Consider the following 27,327-nt stretch of genomic DNA (forward strand, 5'->3'; position numbering starts at 1 on the left):
TTCTTTTAGTTTATGTTTATGTTTGATTGTACTTTGTAATTTTATTTTTTATTTTTCTTATATTGTTGAGACTGTTTATTGTTAGATTGTGAGGCTCTGTTTTGTTGTGTTGTGAAGTATTGATTGTAAAACTATTTGTTATTTGAAATTTAGTTTAGTTTTGTTGTTAGTAGTTAGTATTTTGTTAAATGTATTATAATCAACTCTTTCTCAGTAGATTTTATATGTATTATGTGTAATTCAATGTTTACATCTTGTAGTTTTTCATATTAGCACCTGCAATATTTCAGAATTAAGTTTCAAAATCAGAATCTTCAACAGGTAAGTATTTTCTTTATGTATTTAATATTTTCTTTCACCTTTTTTTTTTAGTTCTCCATGCTAAATCTTTTAAAAATTTAAGTTTGGGGGGAAAGAAAAATTCCTTTTTAAGGAAATAAACTTATTTTTATTTGTCCTCACTTAGCTATATTTTCAAAATTTTTAAATTTAACATGACATTGGGTATTAGAGGTTAACTTTAAATAACTATATTTATGTTTCTAAATATATAGTAAATTTAAATAAAAATTTTCAATAATTAAGGTTAATTTTAGAGATTAAGATATTTGGTATGAGAGAATAAGACTATGTTTTTCTATTTTAAGTAAAGAAATTTGTATTTTTGAAGTATTAAAAATCTTAGAGATTGATGTAAAAAAAGAATTAAACTTTATGAAAGCTTTAAGCTAATATAAATTTGTTAAGTGAGGAATATGAAAAGTTTTTAACTTTAAGCGAAGGATAGTAAAGTTCAAAATCATTAAAGGCTAACCAAATATAGTAATCCTTACAAAGAAAAAGAAAAAGAAAAGAAAAAGGATTGAAAATGATCCTGAAAAGAAAAAAAAAGAGAGAAAAAAAAGAAGAAGCAGAGATGTGGGGAGAAGCTTGAGGAGATGGCTAATTAAAAATTGGCTTCACTTGAATCAACTTAAGGAAGAAGATTTGACTACATTTTCTAAACTTTTATTTGAGTATTAGCTTATTTACTAGTAAAGTTTTATGAAGTTCTTTTTCATATGGATATTCTAAGTGACTTTAATATGACAATTTGCAATTTTTCTTGAAAAGAATAGAGAATCAGAAATCTTGGACTTGATTGTTGAATATTTTTATACATTTAGTATTAACTGCAGTTGTTTTGAATTTTTCTTAAGTTATGTTGTTATGTTTAATAGACTAAAATACAAAAATCTAAAAGTTAAATTCTTTACCATAAGTCATATTTTTATGTCGTAGAGGAGTTACTTGATGACAAGTAACATGTAAGTTTTGGGAATTTTGATACACAAAAAAATATATGCATTTTAAACCCATATTTTATACTCATTTTTGGTGATATTGCACTTTAATGGAAAATATTTTTATGTTTTATTGCAGGTTGTTGATTTTTAAGACTTGAAGCAAAAAGCAAGCAAAAAGGATGGAATTTGGAGTCAAAATGACTTTTTCGAAGAAATACTCAGCGCCCACGGCGCCAGGAGCAACGCCCACGACATAGACTTACAGAACATATGGCAGATTTTACTCAGCGCCGACGGCGCTGCTTCTGGCACCGTTGACGCCAAAAGCAGCGTCGACGGAGCTATTTGATAGAGACCAGCGAATTAAATTATGGACCACTGGCTCCAACGACGCCAGAATGGGTGTCGACGACGCCACTGTCGGTTCAGACCCTGTTTCTAAATGATTCAATAAATTTAGATGCTTTTTGAATAGGTTTTTGATGCACCTATTTGAGAATCAACTCTAGGCTCTATTTGGGGCCAAAATTGATCAGAAAAGGGGCTCCTCCTTATTCCTCCTTGCTCTTTTTCACCACACCTCACCTCCATACACTTTTTCCATCTTCATTCCACCATCATTCAGGAGTCTATTAGTGATTTTTCTTTAAGAGTTTAGAGTTTTTGTGGTGAGATTAAGTGTGAATTCTTCTCTGAGAGTGTTGGAGAAGGAGAAAATTCTACATTTCCTAGGAGAGACTACAAGAGATTTGATTTGAGAAAGAGTTTCAGACAAGTGTTGTTTGTTTATTAGTGTTGTATGAACTTTCTTTTATATATGAAATTTGTATTTTGTTGTATCTTTCTCATGAAGTTTGAGTAGTTTCCTTTATCTTTCTCTCTACTCTGAGATATAGTGAAATGAAGAGATAATATGTATGTGCTAATATTAAAATATAAAATAAATTTTGATGATTTTTTAACTCCAAACTTAATTTACTTTTTGATCTGGCCAATTGAATTGTTAAAATGTGTTGTAAAACATATGATCCGGGAAATGGAGTAAGAGTTCTACAACAGAGTGAGGATCACATTTGATTCTATGAAGGAGTATTTCATTCATGGAATTAAGTGCAAATAAATAGAGAAATACACATTGTTAGGAGTAGAATTGGAGATTTTAGGGTGACAGACTAAAATCCCCAATTTGGTCTTAGTGTTTAAGAACTAAAGTGAGCGTTAGCCTTAAGGGGAAGGGAAGTGGGAGCTCTGGAGTGGGAGTCAGTATCCTCCTAGCCTAGCCATGAATTTAGGGACTAAACCTGAGATCTCATTGTAGTGAGAAAGATGTTTTTTTACATAAGAAATCTTCTTCACATAAACATAGTTTAGTAGTTTAGTAGTTGTTGTTTAAACTTTGCATTTCAGTTTTGCTAATAGTTAAATAATTTAGTTTTGATAATATCTCAGCATTCAAAATTAGTGATAGTAATTCTGTTTTACTTTCTGTGAATTTCCTAGTAAATTTATCATTTCAAATTTAAACCTTCCCCGTGGGATAAATATTCGGGGCTTAAATAGAAAGTCCTTTATTACTTGATAAAGATATGTGTACTGCATAGAATCCCAACATTAATTGCTTAAATTTCTTAATCATAAATACTGCATCAAGCTTTTGGCACCGTTACATAGCAGAATCAAACATATAAATTTTATACAACTATATTTTCCAGGATCACTTAGCCAAACCCTAGCTTATGACTAATGGTTTAAGGGACCATCCACATGAGTTTCTAAAAAGAGTAAAGGATCAACTAAGCATATTTGGCTAAGGGTTGAGGTTATGAGTGTAAGTGAGGGGTATCAAGTGTATATGTGCGTAAGACTGACCAAGACCACATTACACAAGGTCAACTCTAAGGCCAAATAGTCCTACAGGGACTCCTCTTAAGTTCCCTCATATTGGATCCACCTACTAAGTGCTATAGGTTAGAGCCAACATGTGGAACTTCAAGATGAGCAAGGAAGAGTTTTAGAATTTCTAAAGGTGAGGGTTCCATCACTAGTCCTCTAGGATAGCCAATAAGAAAGTCCTATGACCAGATCCTAAGCTTCTAAGAAAGATACTAGACCTCAACCAAAAGTGAGGTCAACAGAGTCTTAGGTGAAAATTTGTAATTTTTACCTTTTCAACCCTAATTAAGATTTAGGATGAGCTAAAGGGCTTAAAGTGTAATATTTGATCCTAAGAAACATTCTAAGGTGATTGGAACATGAGGTTAAGAGTTAGAAACCAATTCCCCTTTAATTTTAGAAAAGAAGGGAATAATTGTAATTATGCAAATTGTTAAACATTGGAAGAAGAAACTAATTTGAATGCACTAAATACTTTGGACATAAGTCAAGAATTCAATAACTAACTAACATAGAATCCCAAACTAATGGTTGAGCAATAGGCTGAATCAAATGTTCTCAATATGACTTTTTCTAAATTACTCATCCACCTCTAATGACTTAAGAGTTTTGTAGTGAGCTAAGTTTAATCTAAAGATACTTGAGGGTTAGTTGGAAGATAAACCATAATCAATTCCCTTTAAGCTCTACATGCTCAAACGTGGTTATCCCTTCTCTCATGGGTTAATTGAGGTATAGAACTGAGCACGATTTAAACCTAATGAACTTCAGAGTGATCTATTCAATAACATAATAAATTCAAATGAACTCGAAAATGATTCAGAAAACTTTAAAGGTTGTCTAGAGTATCTCATGAACACCTTTACAATCTTTTGGATATCTTGAAGAACAATAGAACTTATTATGCTTTGTTCAAGAAAACCATCCTCAAAACCTCTAGGGACCCACCAAGTTATGAATTGTGGTCTCTTTTGAATTTATATCATTAAGGCTTCTTTGCTACTTAGCAATTATTCTTACTTTACAATTTAAAATATATGCATGATTATGAACACAAACATTTCAGCGGAGGCTGCGAGAAGAGGCCTGATACACATTTACATTTTATGTACTGCAATCTCTTCTTTAATTTACCACATTTCTTACCCACATTTTTTAACTTGCATGCAAAATTGAAATTAAAATAAATTGAAAAAAAAACAACAAAATAAAATAAAATTACACCTTTAAAAAATTAGACAACACTTTCAAAATAATGGAAAAACATAATATGTCCTTTTGAATTTATGGGAGTCCATCGGATGAGGTAACATACGGTTGCTAACGAGATCTCCTAAGTTTAAATGAGCTTAAAAACTTGTTTAGGCTAAGTAAATTAAAAAATAAATAGTGGTACCAAAATGAGGGAACCATGGGATCCTAACCTGTGTCGCTCTAATCAACTTTAACCAAAAAAAAAAAACACTTGAAAAATAATAAAGACTTGACACGAAAACTACAAAACCATAAACCTGGAGACCCCAGAGCTGGTGCAATAAGGAGCTCGGAGCAAGATGCAATTGAACCGATGACGATCTACAACAACAAAAGGAGTATACTCCAACAAAACCTTCTTTAGAGTTAAATAACAAGTCATAGGATTTCGAGGTAGCTCGTCTAGTACGACATAAATTCTCAACTTATCTTTAGGCCTTTGCACAGTCGTGTTGTGCAATTTAATCTTTAACTAGCTTAGGCTCCTAGGTTGTCGTTCGTTACGACGTAAACTCTCCCTCTTATCTTTCAGGTTATTTGTATGACTGTGTTATGCAAGTGTAAGTCATAAATAATAAAATTGGTGAGATGAAACATCAAATAATATTTTCTCAAAATTGAAGCCAAATAGTAAGATAGTTTGAGAAGTCAACGAGATCTCCCTTGGATCAGTGACATCTCCTACCTTTCATTTCTTTGGATTCCCGAAAATATTTGCTCTCATTTGATGGTCTCCCTTTTGAACTTCCAATGTCCAATCTTGAAAACCTTAAACTTTGGAATTCTTGAAAGCAAAACCACTAATCTGAATCGAGTGTATTCTTAAGCGATTTTAGTTACTTAAGATGTAATTAACTATAAGCGTTTGCCTATATAGAGAACTTTGAAACCTAGTTTAATATAAACTCTATCTAATCTTCTATATTAGACATGAGAACTTGTCTGTCAACATAAAAGGTTTCGCAGACAAAAAATATATGTTATAAATTATTTAGTTTATTTAATCGTGACTCGCTATCAAGTAATTTGTCTATTCCCTGTGATAGGTACATCAGTTCCAGTATTGTGCTCGTTTATTTAAACTATTGCATTTATGGGATACTAAGCATATGGACATTGCAGAACAATTAAGAATTTTTCTTAGAAGAGGGGTATGCACTCATAGCCATAGGCAACTTTTTAAATTTTTTAGCACTTATTAGAAATAATAAGTAGGTACTTTAACTTTTGTTAAGAGTGATTACATCACTATCAAAAGAGTTCATTAAGTTGCGCCCCAAAATAATCGAATTATGACCATTTCATATAGACAACAACATAATTTTATCCATATTTTCAAAATGCTACCGGGATGATTGATGGAACTCATATCCCAACAGTGGTTAGTAGACTTGCACAAACAAGTATTGTAATATAAAATAATTTACATTGCAAAATGTGATAGCTCTGTTACTTTTAGTCGACAATTTGTATACAATATTGCAGTCTGCTGCTGATATGAGGCTATTATGATGGTCAATAGAGGAGGGGGAATTTACGATGCCTAAAAATAAATACTATTTGGTGGACTCATCGTATGCAAATATTGGGAAGATGATAACACCCTTCAGGGAATATCATTACTATTTAAGTGATTATTGTACATCCATGAACCATAGATACTCAAACTATGTATTTACGAACTATGCAATGTTGTTGAAAGAAATTTCATAATTTGAAATAAAAGATTTCAAGTTTTAAGTCACACGAGTAAGGTCGCAATTAAGGTACAAGCAAACATTGCGATGGCTTGTACAATTTCACACAATTTTATTGGACATTATCATGGGAGTGATTTACATTTTATTATGTTTAAACATAAAATAGACCACGATAGCTAGTTAAGTGAGAGTACTATCACAAACAAAACCCCTGACATGTATACAATAACTGGTGAGAGTCTTTGAAGGGACACAATACGAGATGCTATTGCAAATAATTTATCGATAGCACTTGTATGTTTGAGTACTCTTTGTTATTTTGAATATATTCTACTTAAGAAATTGTATTTGATTAAAAATTTTTGTGTGCTTCCAGGTAATGATTCAGAGATGTCGATCAAGCTGATTAGCTGTCTCATATCAAATAATGAAGAAATATTTATCAATTTCTGCATTACTAGTTAAAAGTAAAAATATCTATGTGCTTGTGAGGTCCTATGAATTATTTATAAGAAGACTTTATCCAATGTGCAATTTTTATTTTACTCATTTACTCTTATGTGTTGTTATTTCTACATTGTGTTAGATTACTAAATTGAAGTTTTATGTTGTGGTCTAACATGTGGTTCTCTGTTTAAGAGAGTTTAATAAGATATACCTATATCTTTAAAAATACCCGTGTTTAGGTGCTTCACAAGTTGTTTTCAACTGAAGTTTTGAAGCTTATTGTAGTTTTCTTTACAAATTCAATTTCTCTTTTTATCACAACTAACTAAGGTTATACAACTTCATATGCGATTTATAGAAATGAATGAATTGAAAGATAGATATTTCTTAGTAGATATTGCTAAATAGTTAGTTTGGTTCATATGCAATTTGCACTAGAAACTTTTTTGCTATAATGTTTGGTGAAACTAAGCTAAGTGGGAATGATCTCTTTATTCACAGTTTTGTTTACTGAATATCATAAGGCATTAAACTTTCCTATTCTATCCTCCTATACATCTTTTAACTCCTACACATTTTGGAAGATTTACATGCACATCACTCAAACCATATGTATTAACATCTATAACCCCAAACTTCGATTTTGACAAGCATACCACCTTACCTATTTATTACATCATGTTCCAGCAATGTGTGTGTGTGCTAATAGGTCATAGAACTAGTAATGTCCTTGGTTTGATGGAAAGTTCGCCAAATTTTTGATAAATATGTGCGACCAAGATCAGCTTCATCTGCGTTGTTTGGCTGAAGTTTGATCTGAAATCCGCCTTTTTACATTGATTTCTATTTAGAAATTTGTTCAACTGGCTTAGACTATACATTATGTTCTCAGCCAATTCCATGAGCATATTTTGAGATAATATGCATTACATTATGTTCCAGTAAAACCACTTGAATTTTATCTATTTATATATCTAACACCCAAACTTTGATTTTAACAAACACACCACCTTATATAAATGAAAAGGTCTATTTTCACTTTTAAAAGATAAAAAATGTGGTATTTTATGTGATATGAAAGATTTTGGATGATATAAATGTAAAAAGTAAAATTTTGATGTTAGATGCGTAAAAAGTAAAGCATATTATCATTTGCTATTGTGTCCTTCATTTTAGTTCACTTGGAGAAAGATTTCCTTCTATTAATATCTGAAATTTCATTGTTCGTATTATGTGATATGATGCAAATCTAAACACCTTGGTTGTAGTATTTTATTTCGCCTTTAATAATATGCTGATAACATTCAATTTACAATGGAATGTTGGCATTCATCATGGCTATGCAACTTATGCCATTAGCTAGAGCTGGCATATAAAGAGTTTATTCTTGTAGTGCAGCATATTAGACAAATATTATGCTTCAAAATAAGCAATATCCATTAAATAAACAAATCAATTAAATCGTTTTGAAAATGAAGTTGCCAAATACTCAACTAAGCATTTATTTTATAGCGAATTAGTTTGATTCATGTACAATAAAATATACCTCAATGAACTTGACGTGCTAGCATGAATTGTAAAGACATCAGACGGATGACGAAGAAGATGCACAAAGTCGCAGGGCTTATCAAGGGTAATCTTGGGTCACATACTCGATTGGCTAAACCCTCGCACCGTAGAGACGTGTGCCTCAGATGGATAAAAGAGCTAAAGGGTCTAGCTTATCAAACCCACTCGGGTGAGTCCATTGCCTTCTAAATAGATCGAGAGAGAGAGATGAGCTCTTCAGCCCCAGTGCGGTTGATGTGGATCTTCAACAAGTAGCCGACCAACATAGAAGCCACTCAGTCATGCACACCCGGCTACCCTGATGGCCGTTACGGTTGAGGACCGCCTGTCCTAATAACCGTCCGGCTTAAGGGCGGCCCGATCACATCCATGGACCCCACGAGCTAAATTTATGTAAAGACTTGAATACCCCTATCGTACCTACGTACCTTTGGGTTACAATATGTAATTGTACATTAACTTATTTTTATAAATAGGTGATCTATTTCATGAATAAATATTATGCAAATCTACTATTCATTACTATGCTATTGCTCACCCCCTCTCTCTCACACCCTTCAACGCTCTATTCATTAGGTATATCTCACATAAAGATTTGGATTCAACAATATATAATAAAAAATATAAATCTAACATTTTTTAAAATATTTTGTTATTGTTTTAATTTGATTAGTTGCTGATAGTAAATTATTACACCTATAACCTGCATGCCATAACCGTGCACCGAAACACCAAATTGAGGTGTAAAAAATGCTCGTTGTGTGTGACTAAGGGTCTGTTTGGGGCAGCTGCAACTTATTGAATAATCTGCTGATAAGCTGATTAAAAATAATCTACTAATAAACTAGGTGTGGTGACAATTACAAATTTTTAGTTTTTTGGAAAAGCCACATCGCAGTAAAAAAACTGCCATCGCACCGCACCTAGATAGGTGCGGTGTGAAAACACTGTTTTTAATGTTTTGAAAAAGCATAAGCTGCCAAAAAGCAGTTCACCCAAACAGACCAGGTGCATTTTCAAAACGCCACCGCACCAAATAAGCTGCCCCAAAAGAGCCCTAACTTATGTTCAATTTGTTTTAGCTCGAAATAAAGAAATTATATATCATATCTTTTATATATATATATATATATTATATATGGTTTTAAATCATCATATCGCGTTTGGTTATATTATTCCGCATATTTTATCGTATAGAAATAATACATGCTTGAATACAATACTCTCTATTTATTTTCCTAATTATTTTAAAGGAGCACATTTCTATAAGTACATGAAAGAAATGTATAAAGCGAACTCAATATAACAAAAAAAATACTCTTCACAAAGAATTTCACACAGAGCAAAATACCGAGAGCCTACTTTGGCTTTGGCTTGTTTCAGCCGTACTCCAAACTGACACTGCTGCACTACTTGCCGCGAACCGCCCAAAATAAAAAAAAACTCAAAACCCTAAACCTCAGTCTTCACTCGCTGTCTATCTCATTCGCTTCATTCTCAGGGGAAGCCTCCGATAAAGCCTTTGGGAGAAGAATTTTGTTGCCAAAAGTATCGCGAACTAACGGCCGGATGCTGCGTGCGGGAGGAGAAACCTAGTCAGTCTTCTGTCCCCTTTGCATCGGTAATGGCCCTCTCCGTGCTCCGCCTGACTTCGTCCTCTCTCGTGCGCTTCCGGCCGTTCTTCTCCACTTCCGGACATTGTCTCCGCAGCGGCTTCTTGGAGCTTCGTTTTCTCTCTACTGGGCACACTCGGCGGACGCCCGCGCTTAAGGCGAGGCGGAGGGATAAAGGGGACACGAGAGTGCGGAAAGTGGAGGAGGAAGGGGGCAACGGGACGGTGCTGATTAAAGATAGCAGCGGCCTTGGTAGTTGGGATGGTAAGATCGTTATGACGGAGCTACATAAGGAGGCCAAGGAGGCCTACATGGCGTATGCGATGTCCGTGCTTCTCGGCCGTGCCCTCCCGGACGTGCGGGATGGGCTTAAGCCGGTGCACCGCAGGATACTGTGAGTAGGACGCCCCATTTCTTTATTAGCGTTAGTGTTTTTGTTTGAAGAGGGCTTAGTCCGCCCATTTGAGTAATGTAAATGTATTATACCATAGTTTCATCCGCATGTATTGGTCAGAAGCAAATTAAATGCTGGAGATCAGGTTACATGTAAGACAAATCTTCAAATGTCTGAGAAGAATAGGTTTTAACTTTAGTTCAATAAGAAGGATTAGGGCTGGCAGAGATTCTTGCAATCCCTGGACTGTTAGGTGTTCGGTTCTTATGAATATTCTTATTTTTGGTCATTTTCATTAAATATTGCTAATTTAGCATATAAAGCTGAATTTTCTATGACAGGCTTTGCCTCTCTTCTTCTTCTTCTTCTTCTTTTTTTTTTTTTTGAAATTTTGTGCTTCGCCTTTCTTAGGAGCTGTTTGGTAACGAATTTAGCAGCGTAAAATGAAAATAATCTTGAATGAATCTTCTGTGGATGTATCGGTTTAGAAAAGGCACGTGTGAAAAAATAAATCTAGAGCAATGCATGGGTATTTGATGCTAGGATAATCGAATGATAGAGATTGAATGATAAGGGGGGATTAAGCGATCGATCGGTTAGAGGCCGACAGACTTGAGACCAATTGGCTTAGAGGCTGGCCGATCGAAGACCGACCGACGAGAGACTAAGTAATTGGTAGTCCACCAACCTAGAATCGACGGAACAAAAGTCGGCTGATCAAAGAGAGTCAGGGGTATAAGTGTCATTTGACAATAATTCAAGTCCTTTATAAATAAATGAGGCATTAAATATAAGTATGGTTGTTGAAACTTAAGACATAAACGCCCCTTTGAAGCTCTCTCTCTCTCTCTCTTCTCACTCTCTTTTTACCCTCTATTCTTTTGGTGTGATTCACGACTAAATCTTGGTTCAACAATTTGAAAAGGTGCAGTAAACATGTAGAGGTAATTGCATCCGAGAGTTTGTGGCTCAGCAAATCAGTGACCTTAAAGAATATATGATGGAGATGATTAGAGTTGACTAGCTCAGAAGAGAGTGCAACCGCCTTGATAGATAGAATCTCACCACTTACAGGGAGTGCTCACACAAAATGATGGGAGAATCCCTCCAGCCTTATAAGGGGATAAAGACACTCACTACCTCGATAGAGCAGGATCGACGCCACTTGACCACCAAAGATACAAGCGCACTGCAGTGCCATGACTCTTCTCTAGGAAAATTTTTGAAGCCGAGCCCCTTGAGCATCTTAAGATTCAACCTTGAGTCCTATTAAGGACAATCGAACTCGACTTACCTTTTTGCCTTCTTTAAGTCGGCCGTGTGCTTGCTCATGATAAATAACGTGCTGAAATGTCATCTTTTTTCACGACCCTAAGATAGGCAACCCTTTGGTGGTTCAAGGAACTACCATTGGGGCCGATCACCTCATTTGCATACTTCAGCATGATGTTCGTCCCACAATTTGCCAACACTTAGAAGCCTCACAAGAGTTCGCAGACGCTGCTACAACTGTGCTATGGGCATAGCGAGTACCTACGCGTCTTTGACACCTGCTCCCTAAAGGAGATCCAAGAAGTTTGGGACTCGAAACCTATGTTAGCCCATGCAACCCTCATCCATGCAGTCCCCATCCAAGGGCTAAAGGAAGGTACATTCCGTTATGCGCTGGGCTTAAAACACCCTAAAAAGTTGACCGAGCTACTGGAGCTCACCAACAATTGCCTATCGATAGAAGGATATAACTTCATTTCTTTCTAAAATAGAACAACCTAACTCGTACCCTCTGAGAGAAGAGCCCACGGAGAAGGTTGGAGACCAAGGAACAACTCTCGCCCGCTGACCCGTGTTTTAAAGACCCTTGTCCATCTTCAAAAAATCAGACGCTGGACAACATAATTCACCACTAGGAAGGCCGAGTTTGTTACCCTGATTGAAGACCAGACCGTCACACAGAGAAAAAGTCACCTCTAACCTGTGAAATCCCTTAGTTGACTCTTTTAAGAGTCTTAATAACAAAATTAGTAGAAGTCATCTAGAATAAAGAATATTTCAAGAAAGCGTCACCAATAAATGCTAGAGGCTATTTCCGAGATCCTAATAGATATTGCTCATATCACCGAGACCACAGACACGATATAAAAGAATCTACACCTTCCTAACCTGATTGAAGACCTGATCAAGGCCGGAAAACTCTAGGAGTTCATGGAGTCGAGCAATTACCCAACGACAGGGAAAACCTTGACGGAGGAAGCTTCAAACAAATCTATCACATTGTGGGCATCGCGCCCACCATCTTCTGGGGAGACGAGTGAGGCCGCCCACCAAATAAATTTGAAGAGGCTTCGTTCGGGAGAGTTATTCACGACAACCTTTCTTCCACAATGCGTCACACAACATCCACCGATTTGATTTACAGATGAAGACCCGCCCCTCAAGGGCAATCCTTACAACGAAGCTTTCGTCGTCACCTCCCTTCTTGTTGTCTAGGAGCTCAATGAGTATACTTCGAACTTGGGAGTATACTCATTGACACTAGGAGCTCAATGAACATCAATTTCAAATCGGTTTTCTGACAGAATGGGTTTGGGAGCTACTTGTGTCTTAGCCACACCTGAGCCACTCTACGACTTCTCAGGGGAAATAATGGAATCCTGTGAACCGTTGCCTTGACTATCAAATCACTTGCCAACGACCTACCATCTTCAGTATTCCTTTAAACTCTTTCTAAGCCGTACTATCGACCTACTACATGAAGGTGAAGTTCTCATGCAATGGGGAAGTAGTCATCGTGCGAGGTGACCTGGAGTAGCCACACACTTGTTACTCACGCGCCAACAACAGCATGCATCAAGAACCTCTCAAGCTCGACACCCACCAAGAGGTTTGTTGACCTCATTTTCAGTGAGGTCTTAGTCTCCTACTCTTAGAACCCAAGATCTAGCTTTAGGAGTTCCTTGTTTACCATCCTAGCAGACTAGTAATTGAGCCCACCTCCCATAGAACTTCGAACCACTTCTTGACTCATTTTTGTGCAGACCTCGCATGAGTAGTCTCAAACACTCCAAACACTCAACTCTTAGTTCTCAACTCTTAGTTGCAAAGACTAAAAACTAGCATGTAGAAGACCCGAAAATGAGTTCCCACAGGATTTAGAAGGCCTTAAGTAAACTATTTATGACTCGAACACTCGAGAACGCCGCAATTTACGCACTCACTGCACCACACACGATGTTGACTTGAATTGACCTGACTGTCTGCAAATTTTTTCGTACGATCTCACATGATGAAATGGATCACGCGAATGCGTCCGGAACATCGACTTTAGCTAGGAAGGACCCCCATATTACTATGGTTTCACGTGCGCGCATATGACACGAAAATCGATGCATATTAAATTTAATTAAAGGAGATGAGTTTAGGCTTAACCTGAGTTCGATTCGAGCTAAACATAGCCCAATTATGTTGGGTCGGGCTGACAATCCAATTTGTAATTTGAAATTTGAAATTTGAAATTTGAAATTATCCCGTCTAAATTCTGCTTAATTAAATTTAATTAGATATTATGATATTCTAATTAAGCCGATAATCAATTACCCGCCCATCGTCGTATAACGATCATTCCAGAATTGCGATATACAAAATTGCTCGCCTCTCCTCCACCAGGAATTGATCATTCGGCCCCCCTCTTCTACTCGTGCTCGACTCTCCTTCCTCTGCATCGAAACAAACCCGCTCGTCTGCTCCCCTCTGCACCGAAAGCTTTCCCTCGCCTCTTCGTCCTGCTCGAAGCCCTGCTCTTCTTGCTGAAGCACTCCACCGCAACTCTCCCGCCTGTCTTTTTCTTCATCGCGCTCGGGATTCGTTGGCCTCCCTCTTCCTCGCAATCGAAGCTGCTCCTCTTAGCACAGAAGCCCCCTCGCCTCGCCCCCGCTCTCTGATATACGCCTGATTCGCCTCCTTCCTTCTCTGCCGTCGAAAACCCCCGATCGACCTTGCCTCCCTCTACCACTCTAGGATGCTCGCCTCTCTGCACTGAAACAATTGCTTCGCCTATCCCGTTCGCCTCCCTCTCTCGACAAAATCCCGTCTCCTGCCTCCCATTCGGCTCTCCTTCTCCCGACACCGAGATTAGGCTCTCCTCCGATCCTTCTTCACGAAACGCTAGGCTCACCTCTCCAGCTCGTTGGACTCCCCTCTTTCTCACGCAGAAGAAGCCCTGCTCGCCTCCTCTCTCTCGGCACCAAAACCCTCTCCCTTACCTGCTTCTCCCCCTCCTCTAATACGCACGACATAAACCCCTGCTCACGCCTCCCTCCACTAAAACGCCAGCCGTTGAAAGTTCCTCAAAGAGGCTTCCCCAACAGTGTATTGGTAAAGAACTATTCGCTATTAGCTTGTGGATACAAAGGTATGCGGTATTTGTTGCTGCCTGACAGAGCCCATTATCTCATGTTATGTTCTTTTTTAAATCCATATTCTTCCAGCACTTAAAATTGAATTCTTTTGAGAATGGATTAGGATGGGGTCTCTTAAAGGAGGCTATAATGTGAATATGTAATCTACTTCCCAGTTTTAACCTTTGTTGCATTGTTATCTAATTAGGAAAAATTGTAGTTTTGTATAAAATGCTTTAATTCCTATGGTTTTTTTTATACTGTTACTATGAAAACTCATGCTGTTGCTTTGTTTTCTAAAAAAAAAATCTGGAAGATTTATAGACACATACCAATCAATTTTTATGTATTTACATACTTGATACCTAAACTTTAATTTTACATACATACCACCTTATCTATGCCTGAAAGTGTATGTTACTTCTTAAAATTTAAAATGATATTTTTTTTATGTGATGTGAAAGATTCTTGTATTATAAATGTAAAGAATGAAGTTTAGGTGACATATATGTAAATAAATAAGAATTAGGTGATGTGTATGTAAATCTATCTTGTTGTGTTGAATTGGATGAGTCTGCTTTTATAAATCCTGCTGTTAGACGGCTCATGGAAAGCCTTAACGCTTGTTTGCACCTTCCAGGTCTTAGCTCAATACATTGGCTGTTTGGAAAGGGATTTATGGGCTACACTTTCCACTGTTTATGGAGCCTTTAAACACTTTTTTGGGGCTGATTAAACACTGTTTAATCACCACTTTGGGGTGCATTTGTTGGCTGATTTGGAGATGTTTGCATACTGTTTTGAGGCGAACTTAAGGGTTTTTTTGTGGTGCTTTTGTTGGTCGATTAGGGGCAATTTATGCATAGTTTTGTTGTGCTTTTTTGGCTGATCTTGGAGCCCTTAAACACTGATTTTTGAAACATTTAAATGCATAGTTTTTGGAACTGTTTAGGCTTGCTAGTTGCTGCCCAGATTCGTTTGGGTTTGCTAGTTGCTGCCCGGTGCCGTAGGAGGTCTTAGGATCACGTTTTGGGCTTGCTGGTTGCTGCCTGGAGTTGTAAGAAGTCTTAGGATCACCTGTTTGAAGTTCCTAGTTGCCGTTACAACTTGTTTTGCTGTTTTTTTTACACTGGACTTCCTGTTTCCTCTCATTTTATTCAAATTTATTTAAATTTCCTTCAAATTATATTATATTTTATGAGCTAATCATGCAACAACAGATACGCCAGGTATGCATGTACATTTTATTTATTTTCATTTTTATCACTGCAATTTATTATTACTTTAATATATCATGCATGCTTGGTTGCAATTTCATTTTTAAAACAAAATAATTTTTTAAAAATTAAACAACATTAAAAAAAAAAAAAACATAATGCGTACTTTTGAATTTACAGGAATCTCTCGGATGAGGTAACCCATGGTTGCTAACGAGATCTTCCTAGTTTAAATGAACTTAACAACTCATTTAGACTAAATAAATTCAAAAGAAAATAGTGGTATGAGGGAACTGTGAGTTCCTAATCGGTGCCGCTCTAATCAATTTTAACCCCCCCATAATGCTTGAATAATAACAAAATTTGTCACTCAAACATACATGGTAAAACTTATTGAACTTTAGAATTTAAGACTACTACTTCAACAATGAGCTTGAGCCAAATTTGTGGGCAACACGAATAGGACCTGCAGAAGAACATCTTCGAGAGAGCCAACGAGTCTATAACAACAAATCTTTTCTAGTATAACAACCCATAGGATTTCGAGGTAGTTCGCTGATGCGAGCGGATTTAGTGTGTTAGTTTTTCAAATATTTTTTAATATTACAAAATACACATGACATGTACAATAGTAAATATGTAATTTAATCCGAACAAAAATAACTTTAGTGAAAATAATTATATTTTTAAAATTCTTTAAACTGCCAAATTCCTTAAAATTAACGCAAGTATACGTATCGTTCAAGTAATAAATGACTCTAATGAAGTCCTAAGTATCGATCTCACAGGAAAGTTGGAAATGCTTATAGGTAAATTATTATGATTATAATGTAAAGTACTATTTTAAAAATACAAAAAGTAAAGTGTTAAGTTTGAATATTAAGTAACAAGTGAATTCTAATTAAAATGCAGTTAAAAGACAATTAAACTAAATACTAAACTTTCAAAAATAAATTTTAGAAAATTAAAACTAAGATGTTGTGACAAAAAGTTCAAATTTAAGAAAGCTTCCTTCCCTTTTACAATGAGTATATGGGTTGTGAAGAAGTGTTAACATCATTTAAAAATATATACATAAATTATTTTGTGCCAAATAAAAACAATCTTATTCTTTACCCTCTTTCAAGTGAATAAAGAACATTTACTAATTCAGAGTTTGATCCTTAATTCCGTGGTTAGGTTGGGATGATATCGGCTGCCACTCTAGAGCTCCCACTACTCCCTCACCTGAGGGCTAACAATTTCGTATTAGTTTCTAATCAACTGAACCAAATTGGAGATTTGAATATGTAACCTTAAAATCTCAAATTCTGCATCAAACAACGTATATTTCCCTATTTATTTGCACTCAACCCCATGGATGACATCCTCTCCCATGAAATCAAATGTGATTCTCACTATCTTGTAGAAATTATAGCCCTTTCAGAACATGTCTTTCAGCATATTTTAACATTTCAATTGGCCAGATCGAAAAGTAAATGAATATCGGAGTTCAAATCATCACAAATTTTTGACATTTAAAATCATATAAAACAAAGTCAATTCTTCACAAAATCATATCTCATTGTAGGGAGAATGATAAAAAAACTACTCATAATTTATGAGAAGATATGACAAAACACGGATTTCATATATAAAAATAAGTTTACAAAACAAATAAATAAAAGAACACAACTTATCTCACAATGAACTTCTCTTTAAGCACTTTCACTATTTACATTCTCAATTCTCTCTTAGAAAAGTAATGAAGAAGAAATCTCTCACATTTCTTATCATCTTACAATCATTGAAGAAAATTTCCAAGTCTTTGACTTTCTTTCTCTCTTTCTTGCCTTCTTCAAAAATCCCTCACACGCCTATTACTCACCCCCTCTTTACAAGCCCTAGACTTTCCTATCTTTTATTAGAGGCTGTCTCCCTCCAAAAAGAATTCGAAATTCCCTTAAAAAATTCTATCAAAAAATTAACCATTTTGATTTCAAAAGACATGTCTATTGATCCAAGTGACATATCTCTTCATAAAAGAACCTCCCAAAGTGTCTAGATGCATTGAATCACTCCATGAGGTATTTAGAACAAGTGTATTTTTTGAAATTCACACAAAATTCGTCATGAACCACCTCAATCTGCAAAAAGGCATTTCAGGCGCTCTAGACGTCAACTTGCTTAAGACCGCGCTGTTCTAGGTTTTGACGCTTTAGGCGCCAAATCAGACGCTTCAGATGCCAGCTTTCTGTCAAATGTCGCTTAAGGCGTCAGCTTTCTGTAAAGTGGCGCTTCAGGCGTCAGAATCTTAAAATTCGCTGTTTTGGCTCCAAATTTTGTCTTTTTTGTTACTTTTACTCAAAATGCCTAAAATTAATATACCTGCAACAAAAACATAAAAATACATTTATTTAAAGTGCAATATCATAAAAAATAAAATAAAATGTACACTTAAAATAACACATTATTTTGGTGTATCATTCGCCTAGCGTGACGTAAATTCTCACATCCTGTTTAGGCTCATATGCAATCATATTGCGCAGCGTAAGTCCTAACTCGCATTAGGTTCCGAGGTTGTCGTCCGGTACGATGTAAACCCTCCAATCTCTGTAGACTATTTGCATAATCGTATATTATGTAAATGTAAGTCACAAATAATAAAATTTGTAGGATTAAACACCTAAATAAAATCGTCTCCAAAACTCAACTACACATTAGGATAATTTGGGAAGTCACTGAGGTCTCTTCTCAAGATCGGTGACATCCCCTACCTCTTTCTTCCTTTACTCCTGAAAATAACCGTTCCTATTTGGGCCACTCTCACATGCTTTTCCACGTCCTACCGTGAAAATCTTAATTTTGAATTCTTGAAGACTAGTATCTCTGATCATTATCGAGAGTTTTCTCAAGTGATCCCCGTCATTTGAGATGTAATTAACTATACGAGCTTGTCTTTATAGTGAACTTGAAACCCAGGTAAAATGAACGCTACTTAATCTTTATATTAGGTAGGAGAATTTGTTGGTCACACATAAAAAGTTTGTAGGCCAAACGGATGTCACAAATCTCTTAGTTTGTAGGATCGGGTCGATCGCCGAGGTATACACTCATCTTTCGAGATGGTGTAATATTCGCGGTATCTGACACGATTGTGAAAACTATTAGACGAATGAGATCCATTTGGTCTCATTTTTTGAAAATTAAAATATATTACTTTTAAAACCCAAACTATATACCTTTTATATTGCATTAAATTTCAAAATTTTTTTTAATTTTCAAAATCAACAAGTTGACCGACAAGGTTTCTTGAGAACATTGAAGAAATTCATACTACAGTTTACAAGACAAGTCAATTTTTGTCTCAGTGAAACTTTTGATGCAAGCCATAAAGACGAGTTTATCAGCATACTTAAAGACCACCGTGACGTATTCGCTTGATCAGTCGTAAAAATGTTAGGAGTACTAGTCGATGTCCCCTACCACCAACTAAACATCAACCTTGCGACTCGATCGATGAAGCAGAAGATGAGTTCAACCACGATTACGTTGGCAAAGCTGATACTAGAGTAGTTGTAGAAGCTATTGGAGGACAGCTAAATACGGGAGGTGTAACACCCAGACTGGTTTCCCAATATGATCATGGTCAAGAAGGTCCGAAAGATAATTAACTCTACCATGAATTGATGCACCCGTAGATACGGAGGTCAGACACTTGGTCATGAGCTTCCTTAACGTTTTTTTCGGTTATCATCAGATAAAGATGCACCCCGCCGATGCAGAGAAGATTGCATTCATTAATAGAGAGATTATGTACTATTACAATCCAATGCTCTTCAAACTTAGGAATGCGGGTGCGACCTAACTGCAAAGGTTTGATGTAATTTTTTCTAAGCAGCAAGTAAAAAGGTTATGAAATGTATGTTGATGATGTGCCAGTTAAAAATATAATGCCAAAAAAACGTAAAGAACTTAAATAAAATTCTTAAAACTTAAAGAATATGAAATGAAACTTATTTCGCTTAAGTGCACGTTCAAAGCAAAATTAGGAAAATTTTTTGGGTACTTGTTGACGTCCGAATGAATCAAAGCTAATCCAGAAAAGACCCATATATTATTAGGCTTGCCATCTCGTACAATATCGAGGACTTGCAATGGTTAACAGGCCGAATAACAGGACTTAGCAGATTCATCTCCAAGTTAGATGACAAGTTTGCTGCTTTCTTTAAAACCTTAAAGCAAGCTAAAAATTTTACGTGGTCGGACGAGTGTGAGCGAGCCTTTCAATGGTTGAGCCTGAAGTTTTATGAAAAGCTCACTTTACTTAAGAGTCGGCCTTGAGGCTATAAAGTTTCGTCTTAGTTCGAGAGAAGCAAGGGAAGCTGTTTTCTAGTCTACTACTTCAACCGAGTCTTTAAGGGTCTGTTTGGCGCAGCTGCAGCTTCCCAGCTTTTCAGCTTTTCAGCTGCAGCTGCGCTGTCCCAGGAAGCTGCTGCGGGGAAGCAGCTGCGGAAAACAGCTGTGGGGCAGCTATTTCTGGAGAATTGACCATGCTGCCCCTGTTTGTTAAAACTGTTTAAAAAAAGACTGTAACAACGCCATTTTTTAAACTTCTGAAGCAGAAATTCATTTCTAAACATAACAGAAAGTTCATATACCATCACTTCTAAAAGAAGATTTTTTTTTTAAGTTTAATAATTTAAACAACAAGTTGATTGTTAAGAGAGCAGAACTCAGGTAGCTTATTATGGGAAATATGATTGTTGCTCTCATTTTGTTTTAACACACGGGCTTCGCTCATAATTCCAAACACATTTGATCAGGATAATCACCGATCATCACTTCAACGTGGTTCTCGTCAAATTGGAAGAGTCTTACCAATTTTTAGGTGTCCTGTGGAACTTAGTGAGTTCAACCTGTCCTACATACCAAGAACAATGATCAAAGTTCAAGTCGTGGCATACTTCCTAGAGGACTTCGCCGAATTTGACAATCCCAATGACGAAACAACTGAGGAGCTGACTTGGCGATTGAGCATCCAACCAGGCTGGAGCAGGACTTGGACTTGCTTTAACTAGTCTAACTGGAGATCATGCTATCATTAGGTGAAATTAGAGTTTAAGCTCACCAATAACCAAGCCGACTATGAGGCTCTCATAGTTTGACTAAGATTCACTTATGAGGTTGGTGCTCGACACCTTGTAGTGAAGTTGATTCACAATTGATAATCAATTAACTTGACAGGTGATTTGATGTCGGGAAGAGGAGATTACGACGAGATATCTCTCAAAAGTGAGGTCGGAGATGGGGAAGTTCGAGCACTTTAGGATCAAGCACATTCCCTGAGACAACCATATAAAAGATCTCTTACCTAGGTGCAATAATCACTTTATTTGATGAAAGCCACAAAAACTCGTCCGCCCAACCTTCGAAGAAGCCGAAAGGACGGAGGCATGAATCAAAACGACAAAGAGTTGGATTCATCCATACACCACTTTCTCGAAATAAGAAGTGTCTTCGTGGAAGCGACTAAACCTAGACACTTTAGGATTGAGGCGGTCCAATACCTCATGTTAGACAATAAACTTTTTCAATGGTCAACCACATCTCTATCCCTAAGAAGCGTACGAGAAATTTATGTCAAAAGGGTCCTCAGGGAGACACATTCTAACGAGTGCAAAAGTCACTCCCGAGGAAAAACATTGGCCGATCGAATACGATGACAATGTTACTTCTGGCCGACTCTTAAAAAAGGTGCCGAAGAATTTTTGAGAGGATGCAAGTAGTGTCTGAAGTTTGCACCGATGCAACACAAGCCATCCCATAAACAACTCGTCATCACTCCATGACCGTTTTCCCTTTTCAAAAGGACAGTGGAAATACTTGTTGGTAGCAGTCAACTATTTCTCCAAATAAATCGAAGATAAGACGCTCTTTCGGATTTCAACCGATGTTGTTCAGAATTTCATTTGAACGAATCTCATATGCAGGTATGGTTTGACTTTGGCTATGATCACAGACTATAAAACACAATTCTTTGATCAAGGGATCAAGTATTTCTGCCAAAGCCTGAAAATTTACCTTAAATTCATCACAGTCCATCACTCGCGGACGAACAAACAGGCTGAAGCCACCAACAAGATTATACTCAACTTACTAAGAAAAAAAAATTTAAGGGTAGGAAAGGCTGTTGGACTGACTTCCCCCCATTCGTCCTCCGAGTGATCCGAACGACACCATTAATAGTCACATGGCAATCCTTATTCATGCTATCGCATGGAGTCGAGGCTAAGTTCTCTATAGAATGTAGTCTTTATATTAAAAAAGTGGTTGCAGCCTTAGCATTTGACGAAATATGTCAAGACGAGTGGTATATGATATCAACAAGGAAGGGATGGAGCTCGCGCTTGACATGATAGAAGAAAGGCGCACTGAGTCGGCTCTTAGATAGGTAGAGATCAAGAGGAGAACCAACCAATATTACAAAAGATATGTCGGGGAAAGGACTTTCAGCAAAGGAGATCTCATGTTAGAAAAGTCCAACCCGACCGTGTGAGGCGAAGACGTGGATCAGATTATTTATTCTCAACAAACTGGTCACCTAAGGGGCGCCTATAAGTCGCGAACTTATACATTAAAAGAATTGTTTTGCACATGGAACAGAGTCGATCTGTTGATTTTTTGCCTTTAAAAGCTACGCACTTGTTGAGAATTTTTTTTCAAAGGTTAATGAAATGTTGTTTGTTTTGATATCTCATTACTTACTGTTGGCTGCGTTATGTCAATCCCAGTCAAGCGAATCAAAAGCCTCAATGGCGAATTTTTTTTTATCGCCCTTGAAAGAGATTCTCTTTGCATAACATGATCAACCAAGTAATTGGAGATTAAGTTGGGCAACGAAGAGCATTCTGCTTGCTCGTTGCTCACTCGGTTTGCAGAAACTCTCACTTTAACTTGGTGCTTTGATGCGACTGAGGAACTTGCCCGATAGGAACTCTTTATATGTTGTTATTTTTGGGTTTAGCAACCTTTTGGCTTTGCTTATGTTATTTGGAGATGTTTTTTTTAGGTTTTATTTATAGGAGTGTTGAATAATTGGATTGCTATTTACAGTAGAAAAACCTGTTGTGTTCCTTAGTCATCCCACTGCCCCGCCACCATTCAAGCCCGAAGCTGACAGCTCGCTTCTCACACCCTTTACCCAACCCACAATTTAACCACACCTTTCTTGTATTCTCAACGCCTTTTAGGAGCTCTAGACTAGTATCATACATCATATGTTGAAACAATAGGAATAGTGGATTCCTGAGGGCGTAAAGGAGAGGAGAGGCTATATCAATTTAAAAAATTATAATTCATTTTTTTTATTGATTTGTAATGGTAAACACAAATAAATATTTGCATCCAAATTGATTTACAAACCCAAGTCTTTTAGAAGCTATCCAAATAAGCAAAAGACTTATCAAATCATGCTATCTAAGCTATTTAATATTAGTCAAATAGCTTTTATAATTTCTTTTAGATGTTTATAGGAAAATGTATAGAGAATATTCTTAGAATTATCTTTCATTAATATGGGCTGTGTGAAGAGGGTAAATTCTAGTAGTGATTTGTAGATTAACTTAATTTTCTTTTATTTGCTCCATTAGCAGATGCACCATTTTTTTCATGTGTTGGCTGAATTTTCTTACCTATTCTTCGTGTGGAAATTAGAATTTCATTGAATTTAGTTTTGAATGTATCCATGTTTGGTCGATCCTCTTATCCTTAGGAATGATAACATATTGTAAATGTAGAGATGCATAACTTTTGTACCTTTTTGACATTTTAATGTAAATACAAACTTTCAAGAATTAGTCTAATTCTTGAAGAATCGCTTGATTCTAATATCGATAAATATTTAGCTTTTTTATTTTGGTTTGATGATTAAAAATAAATATTTATATTAAAAATAGAATAAATAAGTAAATTTTATTTCTCAAAATTTAGTTTTGAGTCATATTTAAAATATTCATGAGTGGAGTTCCTTCAATTAGATTATTATATATTGAATTGGTGAAAGTATCATTATTGTATTATTATTACATTATTATTAAATTATTATTATATCATTTAAATTATATTAAATTAGTTTTTATATTTGTTATGTTATTCGATTCAACCCGATTGAATTGTTAAATTTTGAACCTATTCTTTTAAAACCTTGTTTTTGACTTTATAGGAATATGTTCTAATCTTAAACCCATTTGGGTTAGTGGGGGCACTTCTTTCTTGCTAATGGAGTAGTGTCCATTCGATACATACTTTGCGCCTCGGCTTTTCCGGAGGATAAATTTTTTTTCTTTGGATGGCTTTGAGTAGCTCTGCAAGATTTTATTAGCCTTTTGAACTTTATTAGACTCCAACGTAAGAGGGATGGATGATTGTATAATATTTTGTTTGTACAAATTTCACAGAAGATGAGGAGAATTTTAGCCATAAATTCTTTGCCTTCCTTCACAAATCTATATTTTTCTTTCCTTCTACTGTTGATGACATTCTTTTTCCACAAGTAAGAGTTTCATATAATAATACATCAAACTTATAGTTGCATTGCTTTACATGTGATTTAATTTAAAATTTTATTAGTAACCTGAAACTCCTCTCTTTTGTTCATTCTACTCATGAAGTAGGGTTTGGGTTGAGGGTCGGTCTTAAATTCATCATTTTGTACCAAAGCTTATGAGATTTGGTTTGCTTGGTTTCTTGAGTAAAAATTGGTTGTTTATATAGTTCGCTTGGTTTGCACATTCAATTGGAAGGGCTCCTCTTTGATTTGCTGTAGATCTTTTGTTTCACGTGCCAAAGCAATTTTGGTTCTGGAATTCATATCCCCTCATTTTCTTTGTTTTTTTCCGCAATAGTGGGCATTGCTTTTTTACATCTTTTGTACTTTACAATGCAGGACGGAGCTTCCTAAATTATGGTTACTGTGCACCTTAAATTTGCAATGGGTGTAATATGGTGATATATCTTTCTATGGATCAACCTCATGTTATTTTTTTTCTTGTTCCTTTTAGAACCAGCTTGACTTATTATCTTTTTCTTCAGTTGTGATGGCCTTGGAATTGACCTCTATAATACTATTAATTGGGAATAGTTTTAACTATAACCGGAGTTCATGTTTATCTGTTACATGTGTCAAGAAAGCTAACCTCACTTATAATGAAATTTCCAAAGCAATGGCCTGCCTTACAGACTTTTGTATTGGAATCCTGCACAAATTGCTCATACTTTGGTCGTAGATTATGCCAAATTCAGTGGGGTCCTCTTGGCTACTGTAATTGAATTAAGACCTGAGAAGGGATTTATATTGAGTAATGACCATTTTATCATCTCATATTTGTGGCCTCCATTTTTCACCACATGAGAGCATGCGGGGACAATTTTAGTTGAACATTTGAGATTGTTTGCGCTATTATATTTGCAAAAAGAGAAGTTTCAAGTGCTTAATCCCAATCGTCTACCTTCTCTGCATTCATTATTCTATCTGAAGAAGGTAGGTCCAGTTTTGCATCAATCCTAAATGGAGGTTGGTATTGAGATTTGACATGATCATCATGATGTATGTGTATGCCTCTATATTATATACTGCTACTTGTAGTTGCAGCTTTTTCTGCTCACTAGATGTTGAAGTTAGAGGTGCATCTCCATAATATTGGCCATAGTGCTTTCCAATGTTTCATGCCCTTTGTCTCTGCCCTTTGTGGTAGAATTGTTGAGTTTCTCTTAGTTGGTGTCTCTTTAGCCTTTGCAGGGTTTAGTTTTGGAGTCCTAGTTTTCACCATTTTAGAGATTTCTCACAATATTACAAGTTGGGGATCTTCGCTCTGGTACTAAATATGATTTAGAATCCTCTACGACAGGCTAAAAATCTTACCTCCTCAATTGATGGGATAACAAAATTAGTTTTTTTGGGTAGAATTTTGGTAAGGGACATTCTCCTCTTTGTAGGTTTACTTTGACCCTTTGAACTACTCACATTTTAGAATAAAACAATGATACCCAAACCACGACTATGCTGTGACAAAATTTATTGCTGAATTTTAAAAGTGATAAACAATGAGGACTCCTCTTCAATTACGAGACATAAACAAGCAAGAACACATAAACAGTAAAACGAGTACATAAACTGTAAAATGAAACAACTCATAAACAATCAAGAAATAGTGAAATGCAGAATTAGACTCAACGTGAGGTAGAACAGTCCTGGAATTCGGCGAAGCCGGTGCGACAATCTTGGAAGGCTGTTGGAAATCCGCTAAGAGATGGCTAAGAAGACAGGTGACCGCTCGCCAAAAGTCTAAGAAGATGGCTGGACGGAAGATTGCGCAGGAGTAGATCGGCCGACTGGAGGGAATGTTGAAGGTGTCCTGGAAGTACGGTGGCCTGCTGTGGGGGTCGTTGGGAGGCTTGACAAAGGAAGATAGAGGCACAAGCAGGTGTGCGGCGACCTGGAATAAGGGTCGACCTGTCTGTGCTGCTGGAAGGAGCATGATGGAGCCTGGAGGGTGGCAGCAGTGGAGGGTGACGCCAGGGGGAGGCAAAGCAGAGATACACACCACTTAGGGCGAGATACAACCTATCACCACTCGCCAAAGGGTATGACTCTCGAAGAGGGAACACTAGGAAGAAGCACTTGGAATCAGAACATCAACAACTGATTAGGACCTAAGCAAAAACACATGCATATAAAGGAAGACTATGCACTACCAATGTTAAAATCTGAGAAAGGAGGAGGAAATGTGAATTTTGAATAACCTTTTTCTCACAGAATACATAGATAATTCACCTATAAATAGGCGTGTACAAGAGATAAAACGAGGAAAGAAATCTTTCTACAATTCTACAATTAAGTAATTCCTGGAATAAACATAAATACCTATAATTAAGGAATTACTCTTTTTGTATTATGACAAAATATAACAAGTACTAAATAAAATTAAAGTAAATAATAATGAACGTAATTCCACACTCCCCCTCAAGGTGGGTTGTACAGATTGTACATGCCCAACTTGTTGGTTAGCTCATCAAAACTGGACTTAGGGAGAGCCTTGGTGAGAATGTCTGCGGTTTGGTCTCTAGAAGGAGTATAGACCAATTCAATGATTCCATTGTCCATCTTCTTTGAAATGAAGTTCCGATCAATCTCAATGTGTTATGTTCGGTCCTGATGAACAGGATTCTTTGCGATACTGATTGCAGCTTGATTATCACAGAACATCTTGATAGAATTTTCTCCCATAATTCCAAGCTCTTTAAGAAATCTTTTGATCCACATTCATTCACAGATACCAAGCGCCAGTGCTCTGTATTCTGCTTCTGCGCTACTCCGAGATACCACCGATTGCTTCTTACTTCTCCATGTCACTAGATTGCCGCATACATACGAGCAATACCCAGAGGTTGATCGTCGGGTGGATATAACTCCTGCCCAGTCAGCGTCAGTAAAGACTTCTACCTTTTGACTATCATTCCTTTTGAATAATAATCCTTTCCCAGGTGTCATCTTTAAGTATCTTAATTAACGGTTGACAGC

At 36.4% G+C, this 27,327-nt stretch overlaps 1 protein-coding gene across 3 annotated transcripts in view; it reads left to right on the forward strand.

Annotated features, from left to right (window-relative positions):
- The first annotated feature begins 9,550 nt into the window (after window positions 1-9,550).
- The window catches only part of LOC110029502 (DNA gyrase subunit A, chloroplastic/mitochondrial), a 110,482-nt gene continuing 92,705 nt past the window's right edge, over window positions 9,551-27,327 (forward strand). The window contains exon 1 of one of the 3 annotated variants that reach the window (XM_020731825.1): window positions 9,551-10,156. In XM_020731825.1, the coding sequence (XP_020587484.1) occupies window positions 9,774-10,156 (383 nt within the window). In that variant the 5' untranslated portion in view covers window positions 9,551-9,773. The remainder of the gene's footprint in view (window positions 10,157-27,327) is intronic. The other 2 variants (XM_020731823.1, XM_020731824.1) reach the window with 2 other exon arrangements.

This window comes from Phalaenopsis equestris, unplaced genomic scaffold (assembly GCF_001263595.1).
Source record: "Phalaenopsis equestris unplaced genomic scaffold, ASM126359v1 Scaffold000580, whole genome shotgun sequence".
Taxonomy (NCBI): Eukaryota; Viridiplantae; Streptophyta; class Magnoliopsida; order Asparagales; family Orchidaceae; genus Phalaenopsis; species Phalaenopsis equestris.